Source organism: Aegilops tauschii, chromosome 6 (genome assembly GCF_002575655.3).
Source record: "Aegilops tauschii subsp. strangulata cultivar AL8/78 chromosome 6, Aet v6.0, whole genome shotgun sequence".
Taxonomy (NCBI): domain Eukaryota; kingdom Viridiplantae; phylum Streptophyta; class Magnoliopsida; order Poales; family Poaceae; genus Aegilops; species Aegilops tauschii.
The window spans coordinates 120,165,395-120,189,770 of NC_053040.3; the positions used below are offsets into that span (position 1 = coordinate 120,165,395).

Sequence of the window (24,376 nt, forward strand, 5' to 3'; positions counted from 1 at the left end):
TTTCTTTTTTGTTATTATTCTTCACTGATATTTTATATGTCATTGGATTTTAACATGACATAGTACTAATTTATTTTTAAATTTGTTTTAGTATGGCTACTAATTTTGGGATTAAGAATATTTGTTCCCCGGCAATTTTTTTTTATTTCACACATTTTTCAATTCAATTTTTTAACCCTGGTACTGACCCGAAAATGGGCAGCAATTCTAAAAATGGAAAATGGGCTGCAATAAATTCCATATGAATTAGCAAATGAGTAAAAATTATAGAAATAATAGAAAATGGGTTGTACACGCCACAGATTTCGAGGCTGACTTGTTTACGCAAGGCTTTGTCAGTCAACACATGATTCTAGCGGCAGTGACTATTGGATGTCCATCCAACGGCCGACGTGCTTCTTCAATCTCTCATCTTCCTGCTCCAGCCGCCTAAACCAGCGCCGGTGGGACTGCCTGCTCCCTCCTCTTGTGGCCCGCTGTGATGTCGCGCAGGCTTCACTGGCCCACCCTACTCCCTCCGCTGGCCTGGCCGCACGCAATCAACTGCCTCCTTATTACGTGAAAAAAATGATTCCTCCCACTGACATCTGGGGCGCACCGGTTCGGAGGCTGACCTGTGGGCCTACTAAGTTGACGCATACGCGGGGCTTTGTCAACTTAGTCAACAAACGATTCTAGCAGTAGTGACCGTTGGATTTGAATCGAATGGTCCTTCTGCTTCTTCAATAGCTGCTCTTCTTACACCAGCCGCCCAAACCAGTGCCGGCGAGACCGCCTGCTCCTGCCTCCCGTGGCCGGTTGTGCTGCCGCGGAGGCCTCACCGCCCCCTACTACTCCCACCGCTGGACAGGCCCTGCGACGACGGCAGCCTCACACCGCAGCCGAACCAGTGAACCCTCGTACTCCTCTCCGCGTGGGCATCCACCGCCGCGTCTTCCCCAGCTCCCCGCCGTCCCCTTCCTAGGCCTAGCTGTCATCCACCGCCTTGATGCTCTTGGCGCGGCGTGGTCAATGTGCTCAAGGAACGACTTCCATCGGAAGAGTATTGTACCTGGAGAGGCTGACGGCTCGGTCCACGGCCGCAGCAAGGAAGTGCCTCCTTATTACGCGTAAAATAATGATTCCTCCACCTGACAGCTGGGACCCACCGGAAGGGCCTCTGTATTTCGCGAAAAAACGTTCCCCCCGCTGACAGCTCGGACCCACCAGCTATATCTTCGCACGTAAGGAAGTGCCTCCTTATTACGCACGAAAAAATGAATACTCCCCCTGCTAGCTAGGACCCACCATAGTGGGAGGCTAACTTGTGGGCCTACTAAGTTGACGCGGACGGAGGGCTTTGTCAACTTAGTCAACAAACGATTCTATCACCAGTGACCGTTAGATTGTTAACATCCAACGGTCGTCCTGCTTCTTCAACCTCTGATTTTCTTCCTCCAGCCGTCCAAACCACGGTGTCCTCTTGCCTTCCGTGGCCGACTGTGCTGCTGCGGAGGCCTCACCACCCCTACTACTCCCACCGCTGGCCAGGCCCTGCGGCGAAGCCTCACACCACAGTCGAACCAGTGAACCCTCGTACTCCTCTCTGTCGCGTCTTCCCCGGCTCCGCGTCATCCCCTTCCTAGGCCTCGCCGTCGTCCACCGCCTTGGTGCTCTCGGAGCGGCGTGGTCAATGTGATCATGGAACGACTTCCATCGGAAGAGTACTGTACGTGGAGAGGCTGACAGCTGGGTCCACGACCGCAGCAAGGAAGTACCTCCTTAGTACGCGGAAAATAATGATTCCTCCACCTGACAGCAGGGACCCACCGGACGGGCCACCGTATTTCGCAAAAAAAGAGTTTCCCCCCTGACTGCTGCGACCCACTAGCTACATCTTCGCATGCAAGGAAGTGCCTCCTTATCCTCCCTGACAGTTGGGACCCACCTGATCGAATTGTACGTACATACTACATACTGGTCGATCCGTCTGTCTGCAGGCTACAGTGATGAATTGTGGCCAAATAAGGAAGGGCACATGTCGTAGTAGAGGCACGCACGTAGCATGTACACGTACGTACAGCCAGGGTGCAAGAAAGTAAATACGACCACGTACGTACATACGGGTGGGGTCTCGAATGCCTACTCGCACATACGTATGGCCAGGGGTGTACATGGAGAGGCAGCGACGGCGTCGTGTTCATCGGCAGCCAACCGGAGGGGTCGGAACGGAGAAACTGCGTCGTCGTGTTCATCGGGACCCAACCGGCTTGGATGGAACAGCCGATCGAAATGAGGCCTGGCGTACCGCAGAACGGAGGAAACGACCTTCTGTTCGACCGGCCACGGTCGAAACGGGATCCTGTTCATCGGGATGGGTCTGGCGTACCGCAAAACGGAGGAAACGGACTTCTGTTGGACCTCCTACGGTCGAAACGGGGTCCTGTTGATCGGGAGGGGTGTGGCGTACCGCAAAACGAAGGAAACAGACTTGTGTTGGAGCGCTATGGTCGAAACGGGGGTCGTGTTCATCGGGAGGGGTGTGGCGTACCGGAAAACGGGACTCGACGGGCTACTGTTCATCTCCACCGTCGACCTCCTCCAGCCTCCACAGGCTACTGTTCATCCACCGTCGACCTCCTCCAGCCTCCACATGCGACTGTTCACCCACGGGCTCCTGTTCATCCAGCCTCCACCGCTCCTCCACCGGCTACTGTTCAACCAGCCCTCTCCACGGGCTCCTGTTCAACCACCCCTCCACGGGCTACTGTTCATCCAGCCCTCCACGGGGTCCTGTTCATCTAGCCCTCCACGGGGTCATGTTCATCCACCCCCAACCGACTCGATCTATCAGGGTCCTCTTCATCCAGCGGCAACGGCCTCTACTACCACGGGGTCTTGTTCATCCAACCCCCCACCGGGAACTGTTCATCCAACCCCCCCCCTCCAACAACGCTCACTGTTCATCAAGGGATGGAGGTAGCAGGTTCGATCGGCTGCAGTTAGCAGTAGTAGTGAAGGAATCGCTTGATCGGGTTCAGTTAACAGCCAGATCGATCGATTGCTCGGGTTCAGTAACGTGTAGCCTACAGTGCAACCACTCGGGTTCAGTAGGCGAACGCCTCACTCGGGTTTAGTTAGAGCCCAACGCCTTGCACCCACGCGCGTACGTGTATGAGAGAAACGCGCATCGCTCGGCCCCCGACCACCCACCGTAACCGGGAACTCCCCGATATTTTCCTCGCCCTCACTTCTACCATGGTTTTTTCCGTCATTGACGGCCCAAAGAATGTCATGCAGCCGCGTCTCCGGCCCGCCCAGGACGAAAAGCCCATTTTCTGTCATGATTTTTTGTCATAGAAATAGGAGCCCACCACATCTATGATGATACCGGGTTTTGTCACAATTATCGTCATAGAAGTGTCATAAGCATGACAGAAAAAATTCGTTCGGCCCAAAATGTCACGGATGTGTCTTTTCTTTGTAGTGTACGGAACGAGTAAAGAGACATGCCGGTAACGAGATTGAACTAGGTATGAAGATACCGACGATCGAATCTCGGGCAAGTAACATACCGATGACAAAGGGAATAACGTATGTTGTCATTACGGTTCGACCGATAAAGATCTTCGTAGAATATGTAGGAGCCAATATGAGATCCAGGTTCTGCTATTGGTTATTGACCGGAAATGTGTCTCTGTCATGTCTACATACTTCTTGAACCCGTAGGGTCCGCACGCTTAACGTTCGATGACGATTTAGTATTATATGAGTTATGTGATTTGGTGACCGAATGTTGTCCGGAGTCCCGGATAAGATCACGGACATGACGAGGAGTCTTGAAATGGTTGAGAGGTAAATATTGATATATATATATATATATATATATATATATATATATATATATATATATATAGGATGATAGTATTCGGACACCGGAAGTGTTCCAGGTAGTATCGGGTATTTATCGGAGTACCGGGGGGTTTACCGGAACCCCCTGGGGGAAGATATGGGCCATAAGAGGGGAGCACACCAGCCCACAAGGGGTGGCGCGCCCCCCTTAGGCATGTGGCCGAATTGGAGAAGGAGGAGAAGGGGTTCGAACCCCCTTCCTTCTCTCCTTCACCCTTCCCTTTTCTCTCCGACAAAAAAAGGAAGGGGGGAGGTTGAATTGGAGGAGGCCCCCAAGTAGGATTCCTCCTACTTGGGGCGCCCCCTTGCTGCTCCCCTCCCCCTCCGACCTATATATACGTGGGGAGGGGGCGCCTAGAACACACAACAACAACCGTTAGCCATGTGCGGCGCCCCCCTCCACAGTTTACACCCCGGTTATAGTTTTGCGGTGCTTAGGCGAAGCCCTGCAAGAATAACTTCACCATCACCGTCACCACGCCGTCGTGCTGACGGAACTCATCTTCTTCCTCGACACCTTTGCTGGATCAAGAGGACGAGGGACGTCATCGAGCTGAACGTGTGCAGAGCTCGGAGGTGTCGTACGTTCGGTGCTTGATCGGTCCGATCTAGAAGAAGTTTGACTACATCAACTGCGTTGTCAAACACTTCCGTTTTCAGTCTACGAGGGTGCGTAGACACACTCTCTCCCTCTCGTTGTTATGCATCTCCTAGATATATCTTGCGTGAGCGTAGGATTTTTTTTTAAATTGCATGCTACGTTTCCCAACAAATACACCATTGGCTAAAATTTACCACAAATAAGACGTCCAATTTATCCGCCACGAAATATATCATGCGACACAAAAGGCTCACAAGGTATGGAGAAAAACCAAACATGATCTTAGGGCACTGTAGCCGAATAAAAAAGGCAGCGTTTCAAACTGTTTTATAGCGCTCTCTATAAATCTTTATAGATTGTAGGGCTTGTGTACAAAGTTATATTCCCTGAAACTAGAGCCTTTATTATTTTCTCACTCCTTTTTCTTATATGTGTGAATATACTCTCTAATGGATCATTAATTTCATATAGATATAGATCAATCTTTTTACAATCAGTATCACACACTTAAACAACATTATAAACCATACTTTGAATTTTGAAATTAACATAGCATAGGCTCCAAATGCATGAACAAAACATGAACCATCATCCAAGACCAAAGTCAACTAAAATCAAAACTCGACCAAAAGCAGATCATTATGCACATATTCAGCAGACATCAATGATCACATGTCCTTGGCATCACTTGGTACTCCCAAGTTTGCACGGCTCCCTCCTCCCAAGTCCCAAGTATGCTCCTCTCCATGTCATTCTAGATGCCAAGATCTTTTGTCACATCGTCTCCTCAAACGTTCTTACCCTTTCATCCATTCCATTTGGATCCATCATCATGAGACGGTTATCCTCGACCACCATGTCTTGCATCAATTGTGCCTCCACGAGTTAAAGCCTACACTCTACACCGGCCTTGCGCCTCTTACTACAGTTCATCTCTCTCCACCTTGCCAACTTATCATGTTGCTTCACGAGGGTTTATCGGCCAATGGACAGTGGGGCGAAGGCTACATTTCTTTAGGTACTCATGGACATTTGTGATTTGCATGCTGGCCTTTGGGTCGTGGCTAGGGATTTCAACCTCTTGGTTAACCTTGAGGACAAGAATAATGTGGTTGTAAACATGTACATGATTGCTCGCATCCGAGGAAATTTGAATAGGCTTGAACTCAAGGAAATTTGTCTCAATGGTCGGAGCTATACATGGTCCAATGAGAGGGAACAACCCACGTTGGAGAACATCGACCATGTTTTCACGGTTATGACGTGGGAAGAGCTCTGCCCCTTATGTCTTGGCTCGATATTGGGGGCGGCCTTATTTGATCATTGTCCATTGTTGTTGGACTTGGACATAGAGGTAAAGATCGGGCGGGGATTGTTCGAATGCTTCTCACACAAGGTTGGTGGTTTTTTGGATGTGGTTTCCAGGGCTTAGAACTCAATCCATGGTTTAGAGAATCCCTTAAGGGTTTTCGTTGACAAGCTCAATGCTGCCGTGAGGGCGCTAACACACTGGGACGATCGTTGGATTGGGAATACAAGTTGCAGCTCACCATCGCGATATAAATCTTTCAACGGCTCGACATGGAAGCAAAAGACAAGGCCTATCTCCCCAGAGAAGTGGGGCCGCATAGAATTCTATGCTCCTGGGGTTATGTTCTTAAAGGATGATTGCGAGACAAAAATAGCTGCGGAAAGGGGATGCTAACACTAGGTTCTTCCATCAACACGCGAGTCACCGCCACCGGAGGGATGCCATGTCTGTCCTTCATGATAATGGTGAAATCGTCACAGGGAAAGATGGCCTCTCGGTGGTCGGATGGGTTTTCCGAGGGTATATTCTGCTCTTATCAGCTGAGGAGTTGTTCCATTGAGTCTACAATGCTTTGAGTGATCCCTATGGGTCACTCCCACCTGGATGGCCCTTTCTCCGCCGATGAGATCGAGTTGGTGGTTAAGTCCATGCCCTTGACAAGACGCCAAGGCTGGATGGGTTCACGGGGTGCTTCTGTTGCTCGTGTTGGCATATCATCAGAGAAGACATCATACGCTCGTTTGAGAAATTTTACAATGACACTAATTCATTCTTTTTTAGAAAATTTTATATTTTATTTTTGTATTTTTATATCGTGTGTTATTAGGTTTCAAACCAACTCCAAGTATCCGATGGGCTTTTGTTTGTGGTTGCAAAGGGGCCAATGCTCTTACAAAAAAATTGACTTACCCAAATTAGTTCAAGTCGTTTTTTATTTTGCTGCACCGAAAAAAGTCGACTTACTCTTTTTTTGTGGTGGGGGGGGGGGGTTGTAAAAACTGACTTGCTCAAATTGGATTTTTAGGCGACTTGCCCCCGGGCAGTCCCATTTTCTTATGGTCGTCCACGAGCCCATATCAACCACATCTGTCCTGGAGACATGTGCTAGCATTTACCTTTTTTAAACCATTAAAAATATTATTCGCAAAAAAACCCTAAAATTATTTACTAATATTTTTTCCTTTATCGAGAAATACTCATAAACTCAACTTAAGATAGCTGACAAGATCGTTTTGAATTGGAAAATTGTGTTGGCCTTTTTCTGGACGTCCTTTTGAAACGATTCAATACTCGCAAGCCGCTCGCCACGGCCAGGGGCCAGTGGAGAAATAAGATTATCTCGATGCCAAAAAAAAATTCTCACCCTAAGACAGACGAGTAGTACAAGATTATTTTAGACAGAGAACCCCAAAGAAAAGATTATTTTAGACCGACGCGTCAGGGCGCGCTGCCTCCCGCGGGAGGGGCAGGAATTCACCCGCGGCAGAGGATCTCAGCCGTCAGATGCCCCCATCCGCCCTCACATCAACCGTCCCATCATCACGGCATGGCTCCCCACCCACCGGCTCGCGCAACGATCACCCCGTCCGTCAGGCTCTCTCAGCCGAACGTACCACGGCAGGCGAGACCCAGCCGCGTACCGCAGGTGCCGCAGGCCATACATAGGCCCCCTATGCCATACAAGGCCGCGTACCTTGCTTATACGCCGCGGATTCTGATGGACCCAACCGGCATGCAACCCACGGCCTCCTCCTCCTCATCCCCATCTTTTTCCCCAGGCATATCGCCATTACTGAAACTGAACCAGCCAAGCTTTTTCTTCCCTCTCTCTCCACTGGGACTGCGGTCAAATCTGAAAATCTTCCCGCCGCTCCACGAGGCAGAAAGGCCCAGGAATCTTGCCTGCGATGCCACCCCGCATGCTGCCACCACCAGCCTCGAGTGAAAACTGGGGCACTACTGTATTGCTGCAAAGCTGGGGAACAGTGCTGGGCTTGCGGCAAATCCTACTAGTACTGTCGTAGAGCAGCACAGTCGCAACACCACAGAAGAGGATCTTTGAACAAAAAAAAGCTAGCCCTAGCTAGGAGCGTGTGTGCCTTGAGAAAAGATCCTTTTGGCAAGGCTGGCACGAGTCCAAGAACACACGCTCAAAGCAGCAGCCGCTGGGACGCTGGACGGAGAGAGAGACTGGGCGGTCGCCGGAGCTGGTGAGAGAGAAGAGTAAAGGGGAGATCATGGCGTAGCATCGAGTGAAGAAAGGCGAAGGTAAAATCAGTAAATCAGCAGCGGGGCAGGCAGCGGGCACATGGGCGCGACGCAGCTTTGCCAGCTCCTACGGCGCCGAGCGAGAGCCCCGCTTTGTTTAAGCCCTCGCTGTTTCAGAAACAGTGGCCGGCCTGCAGCTACATGTGTTTTCAATTGCTTTCTCCGCTGCCCCTTTTGCCTGCTACGAGCAGTAGTAGTAGTATAATTTTGTACACAGAAACTTAGAGCCGCGCACATGCTGCTGGGCTCACAGTGCCCGATCGCCGGCTCGCACGGAGGAGAGGAGAGGGAGGAGAGCCGCTCCGGCCCGGTCTCCCATCCTCGCCTAGCCTAGGTAGAGCATCTCACCTCGCCTCTCCTGCCTGCCTGCCTGCCTCCGGTTTAAACGGCCGGCATCTCCATCAAGTCACTCACCAGCCATGAAAAGTTTTCGCCCAAAAGGTATCATTGTGCATGCTAGGTTGTTTATCCCATCCTTTTCACCAGGTCCACATGGCACCGTGATTAAACCCTCACCCTTCTCCTCCCAACTTTTTACAATATGTGATTAAGATACTAACAATAGGGTAATTAATCACAGTGAACATTGATTTGGCACTGCAACAACAGACAACAATAACGCCACGACAACAGTTGAGAAATCTCTTTCATAAATTTTCTCCTCTTCCTGAAGAATTCAGAACAGACGCGCGATCGAATGTGCTTGGAGAAACAGACCACGAAGCTTAGAGGAAAAAGGATGGTGAAACACATTAGACAAAATTTACATGGGGAGGAGCAAAATGCATGAACATGGGGCTCTAGCTTAGCCAGCTTCTCCTAAAGACAACCACAAAAAATCAGAGCTCGCAGTTTTCCCTTCCATCTTGGGATCTCTTGTTCACTCCAAATCCAAACTAGCTATCTCTCTCAATCTTGTTCTGTTCCCTTTTCTTGGCAAAGGAAATGCTGCCTAGTAGTACAGTATTACCTAATGGAGGCTACTTGCTCTACCGCTAAACCTAGCTAGCTCAGTCAAAACAAGGTCAATTGCATTTGCTGGTGCCAAGATCTCTGCCACTCACGCTGCTTCCGCCGGTGGCGCCGGCGGGATGGGCCGCCTTCCGGCCGAGCGACGACCGCAGCCGCGCGGCTGCGTCCTTCGCCGCCGTCTCCTTCTTGTCCTTGAAGAACCCGAACGACGGCCGCGAGCAGACGGGCACGTTGAGCACCACCGGCGTGGAGTATGACCGGTCCATCACGCGCGAGCGGGACCGGAGGCTGGAGTGGACGCTGCCGGCCGGCGAGCTGGAGCTGCGTTCGAGCCCCTGGAACACGATCTTGCCGGAGGAGTTCATGCGCGGGGAGTCCACCGAGGCCACGGACGGCGGCGGCGGGGTGGCGGGACGGCGACGGGCGGGGCTGTGGACGGCGCGCGGCGGGGCTGAGGCAGGCGGGTGGCAATTGCGCTGGGGTTGGGCGGAGGCGGGCGGGTGGCAATGGCGCTGGGGTTGGGAGCGGACGAGGCGGATTCGGGGCTTCGGGGTGAGGTCGACCGAGTCGAGGGAGTGGCGGGGGAAGTCCTCGTGGTCGTGGGCGGAGGAGGAGGACGACGACGACATGGAGAAGCGGGAGGAGGCGAGGGAGAGGGACGCCTCCGAGTCCGAGCTGTCGCGGAGGAGCGGCGACACCGAGAGGTCCGACGCGGCGGCACCGGACGCGCGGCCGCCGTTCCGCTGGAGAAGGAGTAGCTTAAGGGACCTGGCCGCGGACGAGTTGGACGCCCTTGACGGAGTTGCCGGCACCGGCGAAGGAGATTGCGGAGGCGAGGGCGACGCAGACGGCTTCTGCGGGGTCTGGACCTTCCTGAGCCTGAGGAGCTCCCGCCAGCGGCTGGAGCACGTCGGCGCCTTGGGGGAGAACACGTAGGGGTCGAACGCCTCGGCCACCGAAGGCCGGTGGGTTTTCACGAACTCAGGCGTCGCCGGGATCTCCGCCGGCGCACTCTCCCGCTCCCGCTCAGCCTCCGGCGCCGCCGCGGCAGGCTGCGGCCGGAGGGGCAGCAGCTTCCCGTCTGCGAACAGCTCGTCGGCGGGGAGCATGGTCGCCGAGCCGCCGAAGCTGAACTCGAAGTCGATGAACTCCTTGGACGCGGCCGCCGCGGCGGGCTGGTCCGCCTTGCAGCTGCTCTCCAGCGACAAGGCCTGGCCGCGATCCGCCGCCACGGCTGCAGGTGCGTCGCGGCTGAAGGAGAGGCGCGGGCCGAGCCAGCCGTAGGACACGGCTGCGGGGGCCGCGGCGGGCATGCTGCTGGCGACGGCGGATGCCATGGCGCATCCAAGGTCGGCAGGGCCAGGAGGAGCGAGCAGTACACTGGTCACTGTACTTGGCTGTTGCGGCTGCGGGTGTGGAGCGGAGCGGAGCTGGTGGGAAGGGAAATGCCGAGACAGGGACATCCGGGTAAAGGCGCGCGTATATATAACCTGGCACGGTAATTTTCCTGACAGGCCGGGCCCAGCTCGCCGAAGCAGCAATTTGAGGGGCCGACGCGTGGGGCCTCCCCCTCGTGCCCTGCAGGTGGAGTCGGGGAGTTGATCCGCGGTTAATATTTTTTGACAGTAGGTTGGTGGCGCTACTCGACTAATGGTAGTAGTATAGTGCTGGTACAGTACACCTCTCTCAATCTTTGTGTCTGAATCTGATAAAGGGAAATCGGTGTTGTTTTTGTCTGCCTTTGGAGCCGCGTGTTGCGTTAACAGACAAGCAAACGCCAAGACAGGCACGCTGCCTCTGCATAGAGCAAGCGGCAGTGATAATAATGCACGTAACGTTGCGTTTTGAGCACGCCGCGACAAGGCAGATCTGCTCACCCAAGTGCTTAGAGCATCTCTAACAGAACGGACCCCTTAAACTCAGCTCATATGTGAGACGGATCTGGAGCCGCTTGAACTTATCTGTCACGCTATCTCCGACCGTCTCGATCCATCTCAAAACTCTTCAAATCGATCTGACCGGTCGTTCTCTCTCCCGCGTCCGTACTCTCTTACCCGCGTTCGCTCCCCCTTTGCTCCACGTCCGCGTCATCGACCTCCTGCCCCATTAGCCATCGACACCACCTCCACCGCCCGCCCGCATCATGGAGAGTTGCTCAGCGGAGACTGTGGGGGTCTCCACCATTGGGGACAAAGCGGAGAACATTGGCCGCATGGAGTGGTGTGTCCGACAACGCGCCCAGCGGAAGGCAAAGAATGTAGTTGTGGAGAAGGACGCCGACGACATGGAGTTTGTCTAGGTAGCGGCCATGCCCGCGCCCTACATCGTTCGAGGATCGCAATGGCCACACACCTTGGATGGCTTCACGCAGGAGCGAACACGTCCTCTGACACGGCGCACGAGTCGTCGCAACTCCGACGGTCGCAGACAACATCGGGATCTCCTGCGCCGAACATTCCCAGCAACTGTTCATGATGAGCTCCTTCAAATTATGAGATGGGTGATCAAAATTCGTCTGAGGCAATGATCAAACGCTAAAATAAAGGTGAAGGCAAGAGGAAACGCATTACTCAACCCTTGAAGATAAACTGTTGTGTAAAGCTTGGTTGGCCACAAGCATGAAGCTTATTTGTGGAACCGAACAAAGGGGCTCGCAGTATTTAGGAAAAAAATCCATGCATGGTACCACAAACACAAGCACTACATGGAGTCGCACTCAATCCTTAACACCTGTAGTGAGGGCTTTGTGCAACATAGATCGGACGCCATCCAAGAGTGTGTGAACAAATCTTGTGATTTCTATGCACAAGTGTTGAATGGGCACCAAAGTTGTATTGGAGTCCGTAGCCATGTAAGTTTTGTTTGCTTGACATTGGCCGTCCTCTTTCTTGCTTGCTTCGTTTCTTGCATTATGTTGACGTGTGATTTTCGCTTGCTAGATGGGTTCGCCATCGCTTTGTACCATCAAGTTGAGAAAAGAAATCATTCAGTATGTTCCATCGTTGGGTGCAATTGAATGAAAAACCGAAGTGGTCAAACCTCTATGAAAATCTTAAGAATCGTCAAGAAGATGAAGAACAACGGTGACCTAAGCTCGTGTCGATCTATTGGATTAGATAACGACGATGAGCCAAGTTGAGGGGTGAACGAACATGGAACATGTAACAATCCCGAATTAATGGTAGCCATTAGGAATTAAGTATGTATCATAAGCATCATGTTTAATTCAAATATTCATGTTAATTTGAAATTAGGATAATTCAACCGTCAATTTTTTCCTGAAATGCAAAATCCTAATTAAAAGCCACTTCTAAGAAAATTCATAGATCTTGATCTATTTAAATTGAGGGAATTCACATGATGAGTTATCTTGAGTACTTATATTTAGCATGCCACTAATATTAGGAATCTACAATAAATATTCTATGAATTATGGAATTACCCCACAAGGCCACAACACACTCATAATTCAAACCCTAAACTTAAATCAAAATGGATACATATTTTTAGAAATAGAAATATACACAAAAAGTATCTTGAAATTACATCTTGACTTCGACTAGCCCCTTTCCGCCACATATAAAATTTCAAGTTATTTGGCTTGTTTTGGAATTTCAAAGAAAACTAAAACGGAGTAGCAATTTGTTAAATCGGAATTGATCAGTGGCAGTTCAAACTGCTATGATTAGATCATAGCACTGCTATATTTGTCCTACTATTGTCCATTTGTCTTACTATGTGTTGGAAATATGCCCTAGAGGCAATAATAAATGGTTATTATTATATTTCTTTGTTCATGGTAATTATCTATTGTTCATGCTATAATTGTGTTATCCGGAAATCGTAATGCATGTGTGAATACATAGACCACAACGTGTCCCTAGTAAGCCTCTAGTTGACTAGCTCGTTGATCAACAGATAGTCATGGTTTCCTGACTATGGACATTGGATGTCATTGATAACGGGATCACATCATTAGGAGAATGATGTGATGGACAAGACCCAATCCTAAGCATAGCTCAAAGATCGTGTAGTTCGTCTGCTAGAGCTTTTCCAATGTCAAGTATCTTCTCCTTAGACCATGAGATCGTGCAACTCCCGGATACCGTAGGAGTACTTTGGGTGTGCCAAACGTCACAACGTAACTGGGTGACTATAAAGGTACACTACGGGTATCTCCGAAAGTGTATGTTGGGTTGGCACGGATCGAGACTGGGATTTGTCACTGCGTGTGACGGTGTAACGCCCACGATGCGGCTATATCTCCCACGTGTCGAGGCACGACTTAGAGGCATAACCGCATAGTGGTTTTTTTCGCAAGAAGGGTCATCTTCACACAATCCCATGTAATGAACAAGAATGGGATAAAGAGTTGGCTTACAATCGCCACTTCACACAATACATAAAGATCATCATACAGCAACCAAAATACAAACATATAGACCGACTACGGTCAAAATCCAGATGAAAATAAGACAACCCCAAATGCTAGATCCCCGATCGTCCCAACTGGGCTCCACTACTGATCATCAGGAAAAGACACATAGTAACGACCACGTTCCTCGTCGAACTCCCACTTGAGATCGACGCCATCGTCTGCACTGGCATCGTCGGCACCTGCAACTGGTGTTGGAAGTATCTGTGAGTCACAGGGACTCAGCAATCTCACACCCGCGAGATCAAGACTATTTAAGCTTGTAGGACAAGAGGTGCAAAGAGGTGGAGCTACAGCGGCAAAACATATATGGTGGCTAACTTGCGCAAATGAGAGCGAGAAGAGAAGCAAAGGAACGGACGTCATCTAGCAATGACCAAGAAGAGGTCCTGAACACTTACTTACGTCAAACATAACACAGACCGTGTTCACTTCCCGGATTCCGCCGAGAAGCGACCATCACGGCTACACACGCACTTGGTGTATTTTAATTGGGTCAAGTGACAAGTTATCTATAACCGGACATTAGCAAATTCCCATCTGCCTCATAACCGCGGGCACGGCTTTCGAAAGATATTACCCTGCAGGGGTGTCCCAACTTAGCCCATCATAAGCTCTCACGGTCAACGAAGGATAAACCTTCTCCCGGAAAGACCCGATCAGTCTCGGAATCCCGGTTTACAAGACATCTCGACAATGGTAAAACAAGACCAGCAAAGCCGCCCGAATGTGCCGACAAATCCCGATAGGAGCTGCACATATCTCGTTCTCGGGGCACACCGGATAAGTCAAGCTACGAGTAAAACCAGACCTCGAGTTTCCCCGAGGTGGCCCCGCAGGCTGCTCGGTTCGGACCAACACTCGAAGGAGCACTGGCCCGGGGGGGGGGGGGTTAAAATAAGATGACCCTCGGGCTCGCGAAAACCCGGGGGAAAAGGCTTAGGCGGCAAATAGTAAAACCAAAGTTGGGCCATGCTGGAGGAGTTTTATTCAAGGCGAACTGTCAAGGGGGTCCCATAAATCACCCGACCGTGTAAGGAACGCAAACTCAAGGAACATAATCCCGGTATAACAGTAACTAGGGCGGCAAGAGTGGAACAAAACACCAGGCATAAGGCCGAGCCTTCCACCCTTTACCAAAAATATATAGATGCATTAATTAAATAAGAGATATTGTGATATCCCAACATAACCATGTTCCGACATGGAACAAACTTCAACTTCACCTGCAACTAGCAACGCTATAAGAGGGGCTGAGCAAAAGCGGTAACATAGCCAAACAACGGTTTGCTAGGAAAGGATGGTTAGGGCTGACATGGCTAAAATAGGAGACATGATATAACAAGTGATAGGTAGCGAGCATGGCAATAGAGCGAACAACTAGCATAGCAAAGATAGAAGTGATTTCGAGGGGTGGTCATCTTGCCTGCAAGATTCTCAGAGTTGTCGAAAGCTTGATCCTCGTAAGCGTACTCGACAGGTTCCTCGTTCACGAACTCGTCTCCCGGCTCTACCCAAGACAAGAACACAAACAAACGGAACCACAATCAACAACGAGAAATGCACAAGCAACATGATGCAAGACATGTATGATATGCAAGATATGGTATGCGATGCGTATGCGTGCTCCGGAAGGAAAATGATGAACATGGCAGTAACTTGACAAACCAAGCATGCCACTGGAAATATGAGATGATTTCGGTCGAAATCGATATAAAGATCACCGGAATCGGATGCACGGTTTGCAAATGGCAAGCAAAACGAGAATGACAATAATCTGCGATAAACAGCAAGATAGCACTTAAAATGCAACAAGCAACAATGCTACAGCATCCCAACATAGCAACAAAGCACATTGCAGTAATCTACAGGAGATGCTTGACAAAAGATGAACTCTGAGCTACGGCTAGTTCACAACATATCAAGCTCAAACAAGCATGGCAATAGTGCAAAAGATTACAGGTTCACAGACTTAGTGAAAAACTGGACATGGCAGAAATCAGCATCAGGTAGCAATGTTCAGAGCACGAAATCAACATGCTACAGGAACTTAACATAGCAAAACAAGGCATGGTAGTGTTCTACTAAATGCACATGACAAAAGTCCATTACTGACCATAAGCCAAAAAGAACCAGAAGATATGATGGCAAGCATGTAAACATAGCAAGTTTCGTTATCAGGTTTCAGACTTAGCAGAAAACAGAGCATGGCAGAAATATTGATATGTAGGCCTCTTTGTGAGCTTGATGCACTCACTACAGAGCAATGCATGAAAAAACAAACATACCTACAGCAAGATGGCATGTTTATGAAGCTATCCATGGCAAGAACAATTGCATAGCATGTATGGATCAACTACAATAAGCTTGGCAAAAATGCATGTCATGTTAAGAATCTGCCAGAAATATTTTATAGCAAAAATAGAGCAAGATTGAGTCATGCTATGGCACTCCAAAATTGCAAACAATTGCAGGAATGGATCAATTACAACTATAGCTACAAAACATCCTTACTGAACATCTCCAAAATATGCATGGATCTCTCTGTAACATCAAGTTTACATGGCAACAAAATTACAGCAGACAAAGACTTAGAGAAAGCACTAAGTCCCTGAAATCAGAAATATTACGGGACCTACTTTGCATGCTTGTGCTAGTCACCACATAGATCACAAAAATACATGGACTATACCACTGGAAAGATGGCATGGCATACTTCAAAACACATGTAGAGCTCATGCTCAAAAGATGCACGGAATAAAAGATACAAAAATGACAAATCTCCAAGTTCTGATAAGAACCAGAGATTAACAGCAACTAGCCCTCTTCCAACGAAGATTTAGGCATCAAGATGACCTCTAATGAAAATGGTGCAATTGAACAAAATGAAGAGCATCACGAGGCGAACAATTTGACATATTATACACGCAAATCGGAGCTACATGCACAAAGTTATCGCATCGGGAAAAGGAGCATATGCTGAGAAAAAATCTGGGACTTAGAAAATATTACGGACGCGAGGGAGGAAGTCAACGGGGCTGTACCGGCTCCGATCGGATCGGGCTCCCGAGCTCGAGCTCGAGCCCGACGGCGGCGGGCGGCGGCCGGTCGCCGGAGGAGCGGCGGGGCCGGGGGCGGCGGTCGCCGGCGGGGGCGGCGCCGGCGGGCCTGCGGGCGGCGGCGGTGGCCCAAGGCGCGGCGGCGGCGGCGAGGACCGCGGCACGGCGGCGGCCGGCCGGCGGCGGGGCGAAGCGGGGCCGAGCCGGCGGCGGCGGGCGGGACAGGCGCGCGGCGGCGGCGGCGGGCCAGGCGCGCGGCGGCGGCGGGCCGGGAGGGCCTCCCGTGGGCCGAGCGGGCCGCGGCGGAGGGAGGAGGCGGTGGGACACGTGGCACTACGCCACTGGCTACGGGCGGCGGCGCGGGTTGTCCGGCGGGCGCTGGACGCGTCCGGCGGCGCGGAGGGAGAGGGTTAGGGTTTCGTCTGAGATTTCGTTTTTCGGGATGTCCACTCATTTATAGGTAGAGGGAGCTAGGAGACTCCAAATGAGGTGCGGTTTTCGCCCACACGATCGTGATCGAACGACCTAGAGCATGGAAGAGAGTTTGGTGGGCTTTGGGCTGGTTTTGGAGGGGGTTTTTGCTGGACACTCAAATGGACATTGCGGAGGCCCGGTTAACCGTTGGAGTACCAAACGACCTCCGAATGGAACGAAACTTGACCGGTAGACTCCGGGTGGTATATTAAGACCACTTGACAAGCCTCGGTCCATTCCGAGAAAGTTTGACACACGCACACGAAAGAAAACAAGAGGGGTGCACCGGAGGAGATAGGAGCGCCGGATTGGAAAACGGACAACGGGGAAAATGCTCGGATGCATGAGACGAACACGTATGCGAATGCAATGCACATGATGACATGATATGAAAATGCATGACATGACAAAATACAAAACGAAAGACAAAAACCCGACAACGGAGGAAAAAACAAAACACATAGCCGGAAATGGCAAGAGTCGGAGTTACAAATATGGCAAGTTACATGCGGGGTGTTACAACACTCCACCACTACGAGAGGATCTCGTCCCGAGATCTAGGACTGAAAGAACTCCGGATATTCGGAACGGAGATGGTCCTCGCGTTCCCAGGTGGCTTCCCGGTCGGAATGGTGTGACCACTTCACTTTCAGGAATTTGATAGACTTGTTGCGAGTCTTGCGCTCAGTTTCTTCAAGAATAGCAACGGGGTGCTCATGATAAGACAAATCTTCTTGAAGGTCAATCTCTTCGAAGTTGATAGTGCGCTCAGGCGTCTTGAAGCACTTGCGGAGCTGTGACACGTGGAACACATCGTGCACGTTCGCAAAGTTGGAAGGAAGCTCAAGTTGATAGGCGAGGTCGCCTCTTTTGCCAATGATCTTGAAAGGACCCACGTATCTAGGGGCAAGCTTCCCTTTGATACCGAAACGACGAGTGCCTTTCATTGGAGAGACGCGGAGGTAGACATGGTCTCCGATCTCGAAAGCCAAATCACGATGCTTACTATCATAATAACTCTTCTGACGCGATTGCGCGGCTTTGAGATTATCGCGGATGACTTTACACATTTCTTCAGCTTCAGTGATTAAGTCATTGCCAAGAAGTTGGCGTTCACCAGTCTCCGACCAATTGAGAGGAGTACGGCACTTTCTGCCATATAGAATCTCGAATGGGGCCTTGCCCGAACTCGCTTGGAAGCTGTTGTTGTAGGAGAATTCAGCATATGGAAGACAATCTTCCCATTTCATGCCAAAGGAAATGACACAAGCCCTGAGCATATCTTCAAGAATTTGATTGACTCGCTCGACTTGGCCACTAGTTTGAGGGTGAAAAGCTGTGCTGAAGCGAATGTTAGTGCCCATGGCCTTCTGGAAGGAGTCCCAGAACTTAGAGGTGAAGATACTTCCACGATCCGAAGAAATCAATAGTGGAATGCCGTGCAAGGAGACAATTCTGGAGGTGTAGAGCTCTGCCAGCTGAGCTGCTGTGATGGATTCTTTGATAGGAAGGAAATGAGCCACTTTGGAGAGCTTGTCAATGACAACGAAGATAGCGTCATTTCCGCGCTTGGACTTGGGAAACCCAGTCACGAAGTCCATTTCGATATGATTAAACTTCCATTCTGGGATAGCGAGAGGTTGGAGGAGACCAGCTGGTCGTTGGTGTTCTGCTTTCACTCTTCGGCAGACATCACATTCATTCACGAATTGAGCAATTTCTCGCTTCATTCGAGTCCACCAATACGACTGCTTGAGGTCATGATACATCTTCGTACTTCCAGGATGAATGGAAAGGAGAGAATTGTGCGCTTCGTTCATTATGACTTTCCTTAGATCACCTTTCGGAACCACAATCCGGTCCTCGAAGAACAAAGTGTCTCTGTCATCAATGCGATAGCACTTGTATTTGGAAAGACCCTTGTCGATACCACGTTTCACTTTCTTCACCATGGCATCAAGGAGTTGTGCCTCACGAATTTGATCTTCCAAAGTAGGAGATACTATGAGGTTGGCAAGAACGCCTTGAGGAACAACTTGGAGATTCAGCTTGCGGAAAGCTTCACAAAGCTCCGGTTGGAACGGCTTGAGAATTAAGCTGTTGCAATACGCTTTCCTGCTTAAAGCATCTGCAATGACATTTGCCTTGCCTGGAGTATATTCAATACTCGGATTGTACTCTTGAATCATTTCGACCCATCGAGTCTGCCTGAGATTGAGGTTGGGCTGAGTGAAGATATACTTGAGACTCTTGTGATCAGTGAAAATGTCCACTTGTCTTCCCAACAAGAGATGTCTCCACGTAATCAATGCATGGACAACTGCCGCCAACTCAAGATCGTGAGTGGGGTAGTTCTTCTCGTTGGGCTTCAACTGCCGAGAGGTATAAGCCACAACTTTCTTCTCTTGCATTAACACAGCACCGAGACCTTGGAGAGAAGCATCACAGAAAACTTCATACGGCTTGGATTCATCAGGAGGAGTCAAGACAGGAGCTGTGACTAGTTTCTGTTTGAGAGTGTTGAAAGCAACTTCACACTCAGGAGACCAGACATATTTCACATGCTTCTGCAGGAGGTTGGAAAGAGGCTTTGCAATCTTGGAAAAATTCTCAACGAATCTTCGGCAATAACTTGCAAGACCCAGGAAACTGCGGAGCTGCTTGACATTTTGAGGAGGTTCCCAATCCAGAACTGCGGACACCTTCTCGGGGTTAACAGCGATGCCTTTGGCGGAGATGATGTGACCAAGGAAAAGAACTTCATCGAGCCAAAACTCACATTTGGAGAACTTCGCATAGAATTGATACTCTCTGAGCTTGTCGAGCACCAATCGCAAATGTTTGGCATGATCCTGCTTATTCTTGGAGAAGACCAAGATATCGTCGAGATACACCAGAACGAATTCATTGGTATAGGGGTTGAAGATGAAATTCATCATCCGAGAGAAAACCGGAGGAGCATTGACAAGGCCGAAAGACACGACAGTATATTCATAAGAACCAAAGCTTGTTCTGAAAGCTGTCTTGGGAATATCTTCTTCACGAATGCGAATCTGATGATAACCCATACGAAGGTCAAGCTTCGAGAATACTTTAGCGCCCTTGAGTTGTTCAAATAGCTCATTGATGTTGGGAAGTGGATACTTGTTCTTGATTGTCTTCTTGTTCAATGGACGGTAGTCGACACAAAGTCGGTCCGTGCCATCCTTCTTCTTGACAAAAAGAACACCACAACCCCATGGAGAAGAACTCGGTCTGATCAAACCCAGACGTTCTTGTTCATCGAGCTGCTTCTTCAATTCCTTCAGCTCGTTTGGTCCAAGCTTGTATGGACGCTTGCAAACGGGTACAGTACCAGGCTCTAGTTCGATAACGAACTCAACTGGCCGGTGCGGAGGCATACCCGGAAGCTCTTCTGGAAAGACATCTTGATACTCGCAAACTACTGGAATTTGAGAGATGGCATCCAATTCTCCCTTCTCATTGAGAGAGAAAAACCGAATGGTTTCGTCACGAGCGGCAAAAATAATCACATCCTCAGACGAGTGTGTCAATTGAATTTCTCTGGCAGCACAATCAAGTTGAGCTTTGTGCTTAGAAAGCCAGTCCATCCCGAGAATAAGATCAATATCCGAGTCACCAAGGACAATTGGAGAAGACTGAAATCTATAGTCGCCCATCTTGATGGAAACATCGGGAGCCATCATGCTAGAACTCAAACGTTTACCCGGAGAAACGACATCCATGGGTTTACTCAGATGAGAACAAGTGAAATCATGCTTGGCAAAAAACGGTCTTGACATGAAACAAAGCGATGCACCAGTATCAAAAAGAACTTTTGCAGGAATATCATTAACTGAGAGATTACCCATTATCACATCAGTAGATTCCTCCGCTTGAGCTGCATTCATCATGTTCACCTTAGCAGACTTTGGATTATGCTTGACCACTGCATTGCTGGAAGATCTGACAGGAGGAGGAGGAGGAAGACGCCTCTGGTTGAAGCACTTGTTAGCATAGTGACCTTTCTGCTGACATTTGTTGCAAGTCACCTCTGAGAGAGGACGGTGATAAGGAGCATTGGACTTGGGAGCTTGATTCTGAGACTTGGTCTGATAGCCAGAGTTGGAAGAGTTGGAAGAACTATGGCCACCTTTGTTCTTCTGCTGATAAGGCTGACGAAACGGAGGAGGAGGCAACCAGAACTTCTGTTGCTTAGCTGACACAAGTGAGGAAGAAGAAGACTGAACTGCGTCTCTGACTCTCTTCTTAGAAGCCTCACACTTGAGCTGAGCAGCCTCTTGCTTCAGTGCCATATTGTAGAATTGATCAAACTGAGTAGGCTCAACAAGAACGAGAGCTAACTGCAGATCCTCTTTAAGGCCACCTCGGAAGTGATAGATCATGCTCTTCTCATCAGGAACGTCTTGCTTAGCGAAGCGAGCAAGTTTCTGAAACTGAATGTTATATTGATACACAGACATGTTTCCTTGCTTGAGATTGCGGAACTCCTCACGCTTGCTCTCAACAACACTTTGTGGAATGTGGTGCGCTTTGAAGTCCCGACAGAAGTCAGTCCAAGTGATCACACGACCTCCTCTGGAATCTTTGTATTGTTGAAACCAATCAGCAGCTTGGTCCTTGAGCTGGAAAGAAGCGAACTTGACATAGTCCTCAGGCCTGACATTGCTACATTCAAAATGCTTGTTGATTTCCACGAGCCAATCATCGGCATCCGTGGCCTCGGCACAGTAGCTGAAAGACTTGGGCTGATTTGCGAGAAACTGGTTGAGAGTGGCAAAGTGAAACTGATTGTTGCCTTGACCTTGATTGCCTTGATTGCCTTGCCCTTGAGTACGTTCTTGCAAGAGTTGCAGAATCATCTGAGCATTGGCGTTGGTGGCTGCCATGATTGATTGCCATGCCTCCGGAGGTGGAGGTGGTGGCGGAGGGATCGCTTGACTCCCTTCATTTCGATCCGGATTCTGACGCGTTGGCGGAGCCATCCTGAAGAGGGTGACATCCGTTAGCATCTTGATAGACAAAGATAAGTAGAATCAACGGATAGAAATTGCAACATATAGTCTTCACAATAAACATTCGAACGAAGATGAACGAATGACTTCCGTAGTAAATCATCACACTTCCATAAGTTGAGAAGCCACTTGAAAAGATATGGAATGAACATATGAATTCGAAGGGAACTCGAATACCACAAAACAAAATAAAACCAAGTATTGGCTTGCAGAATAAGCCAGAACAAACATATGATAGAAATTTCGTCCGAAGTTTTCGTGGTGGGGCCCACACGGGCTCAATCGTACAGCACCATCATGTACAAGGCTGTGCACATGACATACGAAGCGTCCCCGAGTCGGCAAAGCCATGGACTCTTTAAGACACAACGAGACCACTGTAAAATCAACCGTATACAGGCGGACCACTAGACGTCGAACCCCAATCTCATATCATGCGTCTGTCGGAAAGAAATCCTAAGGCTACTTGAATTCCCACTTATAAACTCCCGAAACTTTCTGGTTATGCAATCTGGTGTAGGGGATACAGGGGACACAAATATATATCACCCAAACTAACAATCCCTAGATCCAGCTGTATCCATCCGTCAACACATAACCAAGAAACCTTCGGAAATCGTTTACCTCAACCTTCGAAAAAAACATCCGTTATACAAGTTATGGCAATACTCCCGAACTCCCGCCCCAGTACTGGGTGGCGTCGAGGTGATCTCACCAACAACTGCATAAAAGAGATTTCGATGTCGGCGAAACTCAGGTATTCCAGAACTGCAACGATAAAATTGTGACGACAACACCTCGGAGCTCAACTCCCCGGGACACTGCCACAACCCCTAAATGACAGGAGGCACCAAGAACAATGTTCTCGTCACAAATCGATCGGAACGATTCCAAGATACCCGCGTGATCCTAAAAAAATTTTTTAGTGAAATTTGAGGAGAGAATAGTCAAAACTTCTACGTCAGGAGACCTCACCAGAGCGACGAGGGGACTGAGGAGTAAAAAGAATCCTACTCTCCGATATATATAATCCTAAGACTCAAAACATTTTTGTTCTAGACTCAACAACGCCAGCGATTCGATCAAGCAGGGGGCTCCTAAGTCGGGGATGGCTCTGATTACCAACTTGTAACGCCCACGATGCGGCTATATCTCCCACGTGTCGAGGCACGACTTAGAGGCATAACCGCATAGTGGTTTTTTTCGCAAGAAGGGTCATCTTCACACAATCCCATGTAATGAACAAGAATGGGATAAAGAGTTGGCTTACAATCGCCACTTCACACAATACATAAAGATCATCATACAGCAACCAAAATACAAACATATAGACCGACTACGGTCAAAATCCAGATGAAAATAAGACAACCCCAAATGCTAGATCCCCGATCGTCCCAACTGGGCTCCACTACTGATCATCAGGAAAAGACACATAGTAACGACCACGTTCCTCGTCGAACTCCCACTTGAGATCGACGCCATCGTCTGCACTGGCATCGTCGGCACCTGCAACTGGTGTTGGAAGTATCTGTGAGTCACAGGGACTCAGCAATCTCACACCCGCGAGATCAAGACTATTTAAGCTTGTAGGACAAGAGGTGCAAAGAGGTGGAGCTACAGCGGCAAAACATATATGGTGGCTAACTTGCGCAAATGAGAGCGAGAAGAGAAGCAAAGGAACGGACGTCATCTAGCAATGACCAAGAAGAGGTCCTGAACACTTACTTACGTCAAACATAACACAGACCGTGTTCACTTCCCGGATTCCGCCGAGAAGCGACCATCACGGCTACACACGCACTTGGTGTATTTTAATTGGGTCAAGTGACAAGTTATCTATAACCGGACATTAGCAAATTCCCATCTGCCTCATAACCGCGGGCACGGCTTTCGAAAGATATTACCCTGCAGGGGTGTCCCAACTTAGCCCATCATAAGCTCTCACGGTCAACGAAGGATAAACCTTCTCCCGGAAAGACCCGATCAGTCTCGGAATCCCGGTTTACAAGACATCTCGACAATGGTAAAACAAGACCAGCAAAGCCGCCCGAATGTGCCGACAAATCCCGATAGGAGCTGCACATATCTCGTTCTCGGGGCACACCGGATAAGTCAAGCTACGAGTAAAACCAGACCTCGAGTTTCCCCGAGGTGGCCCCGCAGGCTGCTCGGTTCGGACCAACACTCGAAGGAGCACTGGCCCGGGGGGGGGGGTTAAAATAAGATGACCCTCGGGCTCGCGAAAACCCGGGGGAAAAGGCTTAGGCGGCAAATAGTAAAACCAAAGTTGGGCCATGCTGGAGGAGTTTTATTCAAGGCGAACTGTCA

General features: G+C 49.6%; 1 protein-coding gene across 1 annotated transcript; it reads right to left on the minus strand.

Annotated features, from left to right (window-relative positions):
- Positions 1 to 8,705: 8,705 nt before the first annotated feature.
- LOC109741900 (uncharacterized) lies at positions 8,706 to 10,522 on the minus strand. The gene has a single exon (XM_073501160.1). It carries the CDS (start codon positions 10,505 to 10,507, stop codon positions 9,098 to 9,100), a length of 1,410 nt encoding a protein of 469 aa, XP_073357261.1. The 5' UTR covers positions 10,508 to 10,522; the 3' UTR covers positions 8,706 to 9,097.
- Between the last annotated feature and the right edge of the window lie 13,854 nt (positions 10,523 to 24,376).

Coding starts and splice junctions, on each gene's coding strand:
- LOC109741900 (XM_073501160.1), bottom strand. CDS start 10,507: ATGTCCCTGTCTCGGCATTTCCCTTCCCACCAGCTCCGCTCCGCTCCA.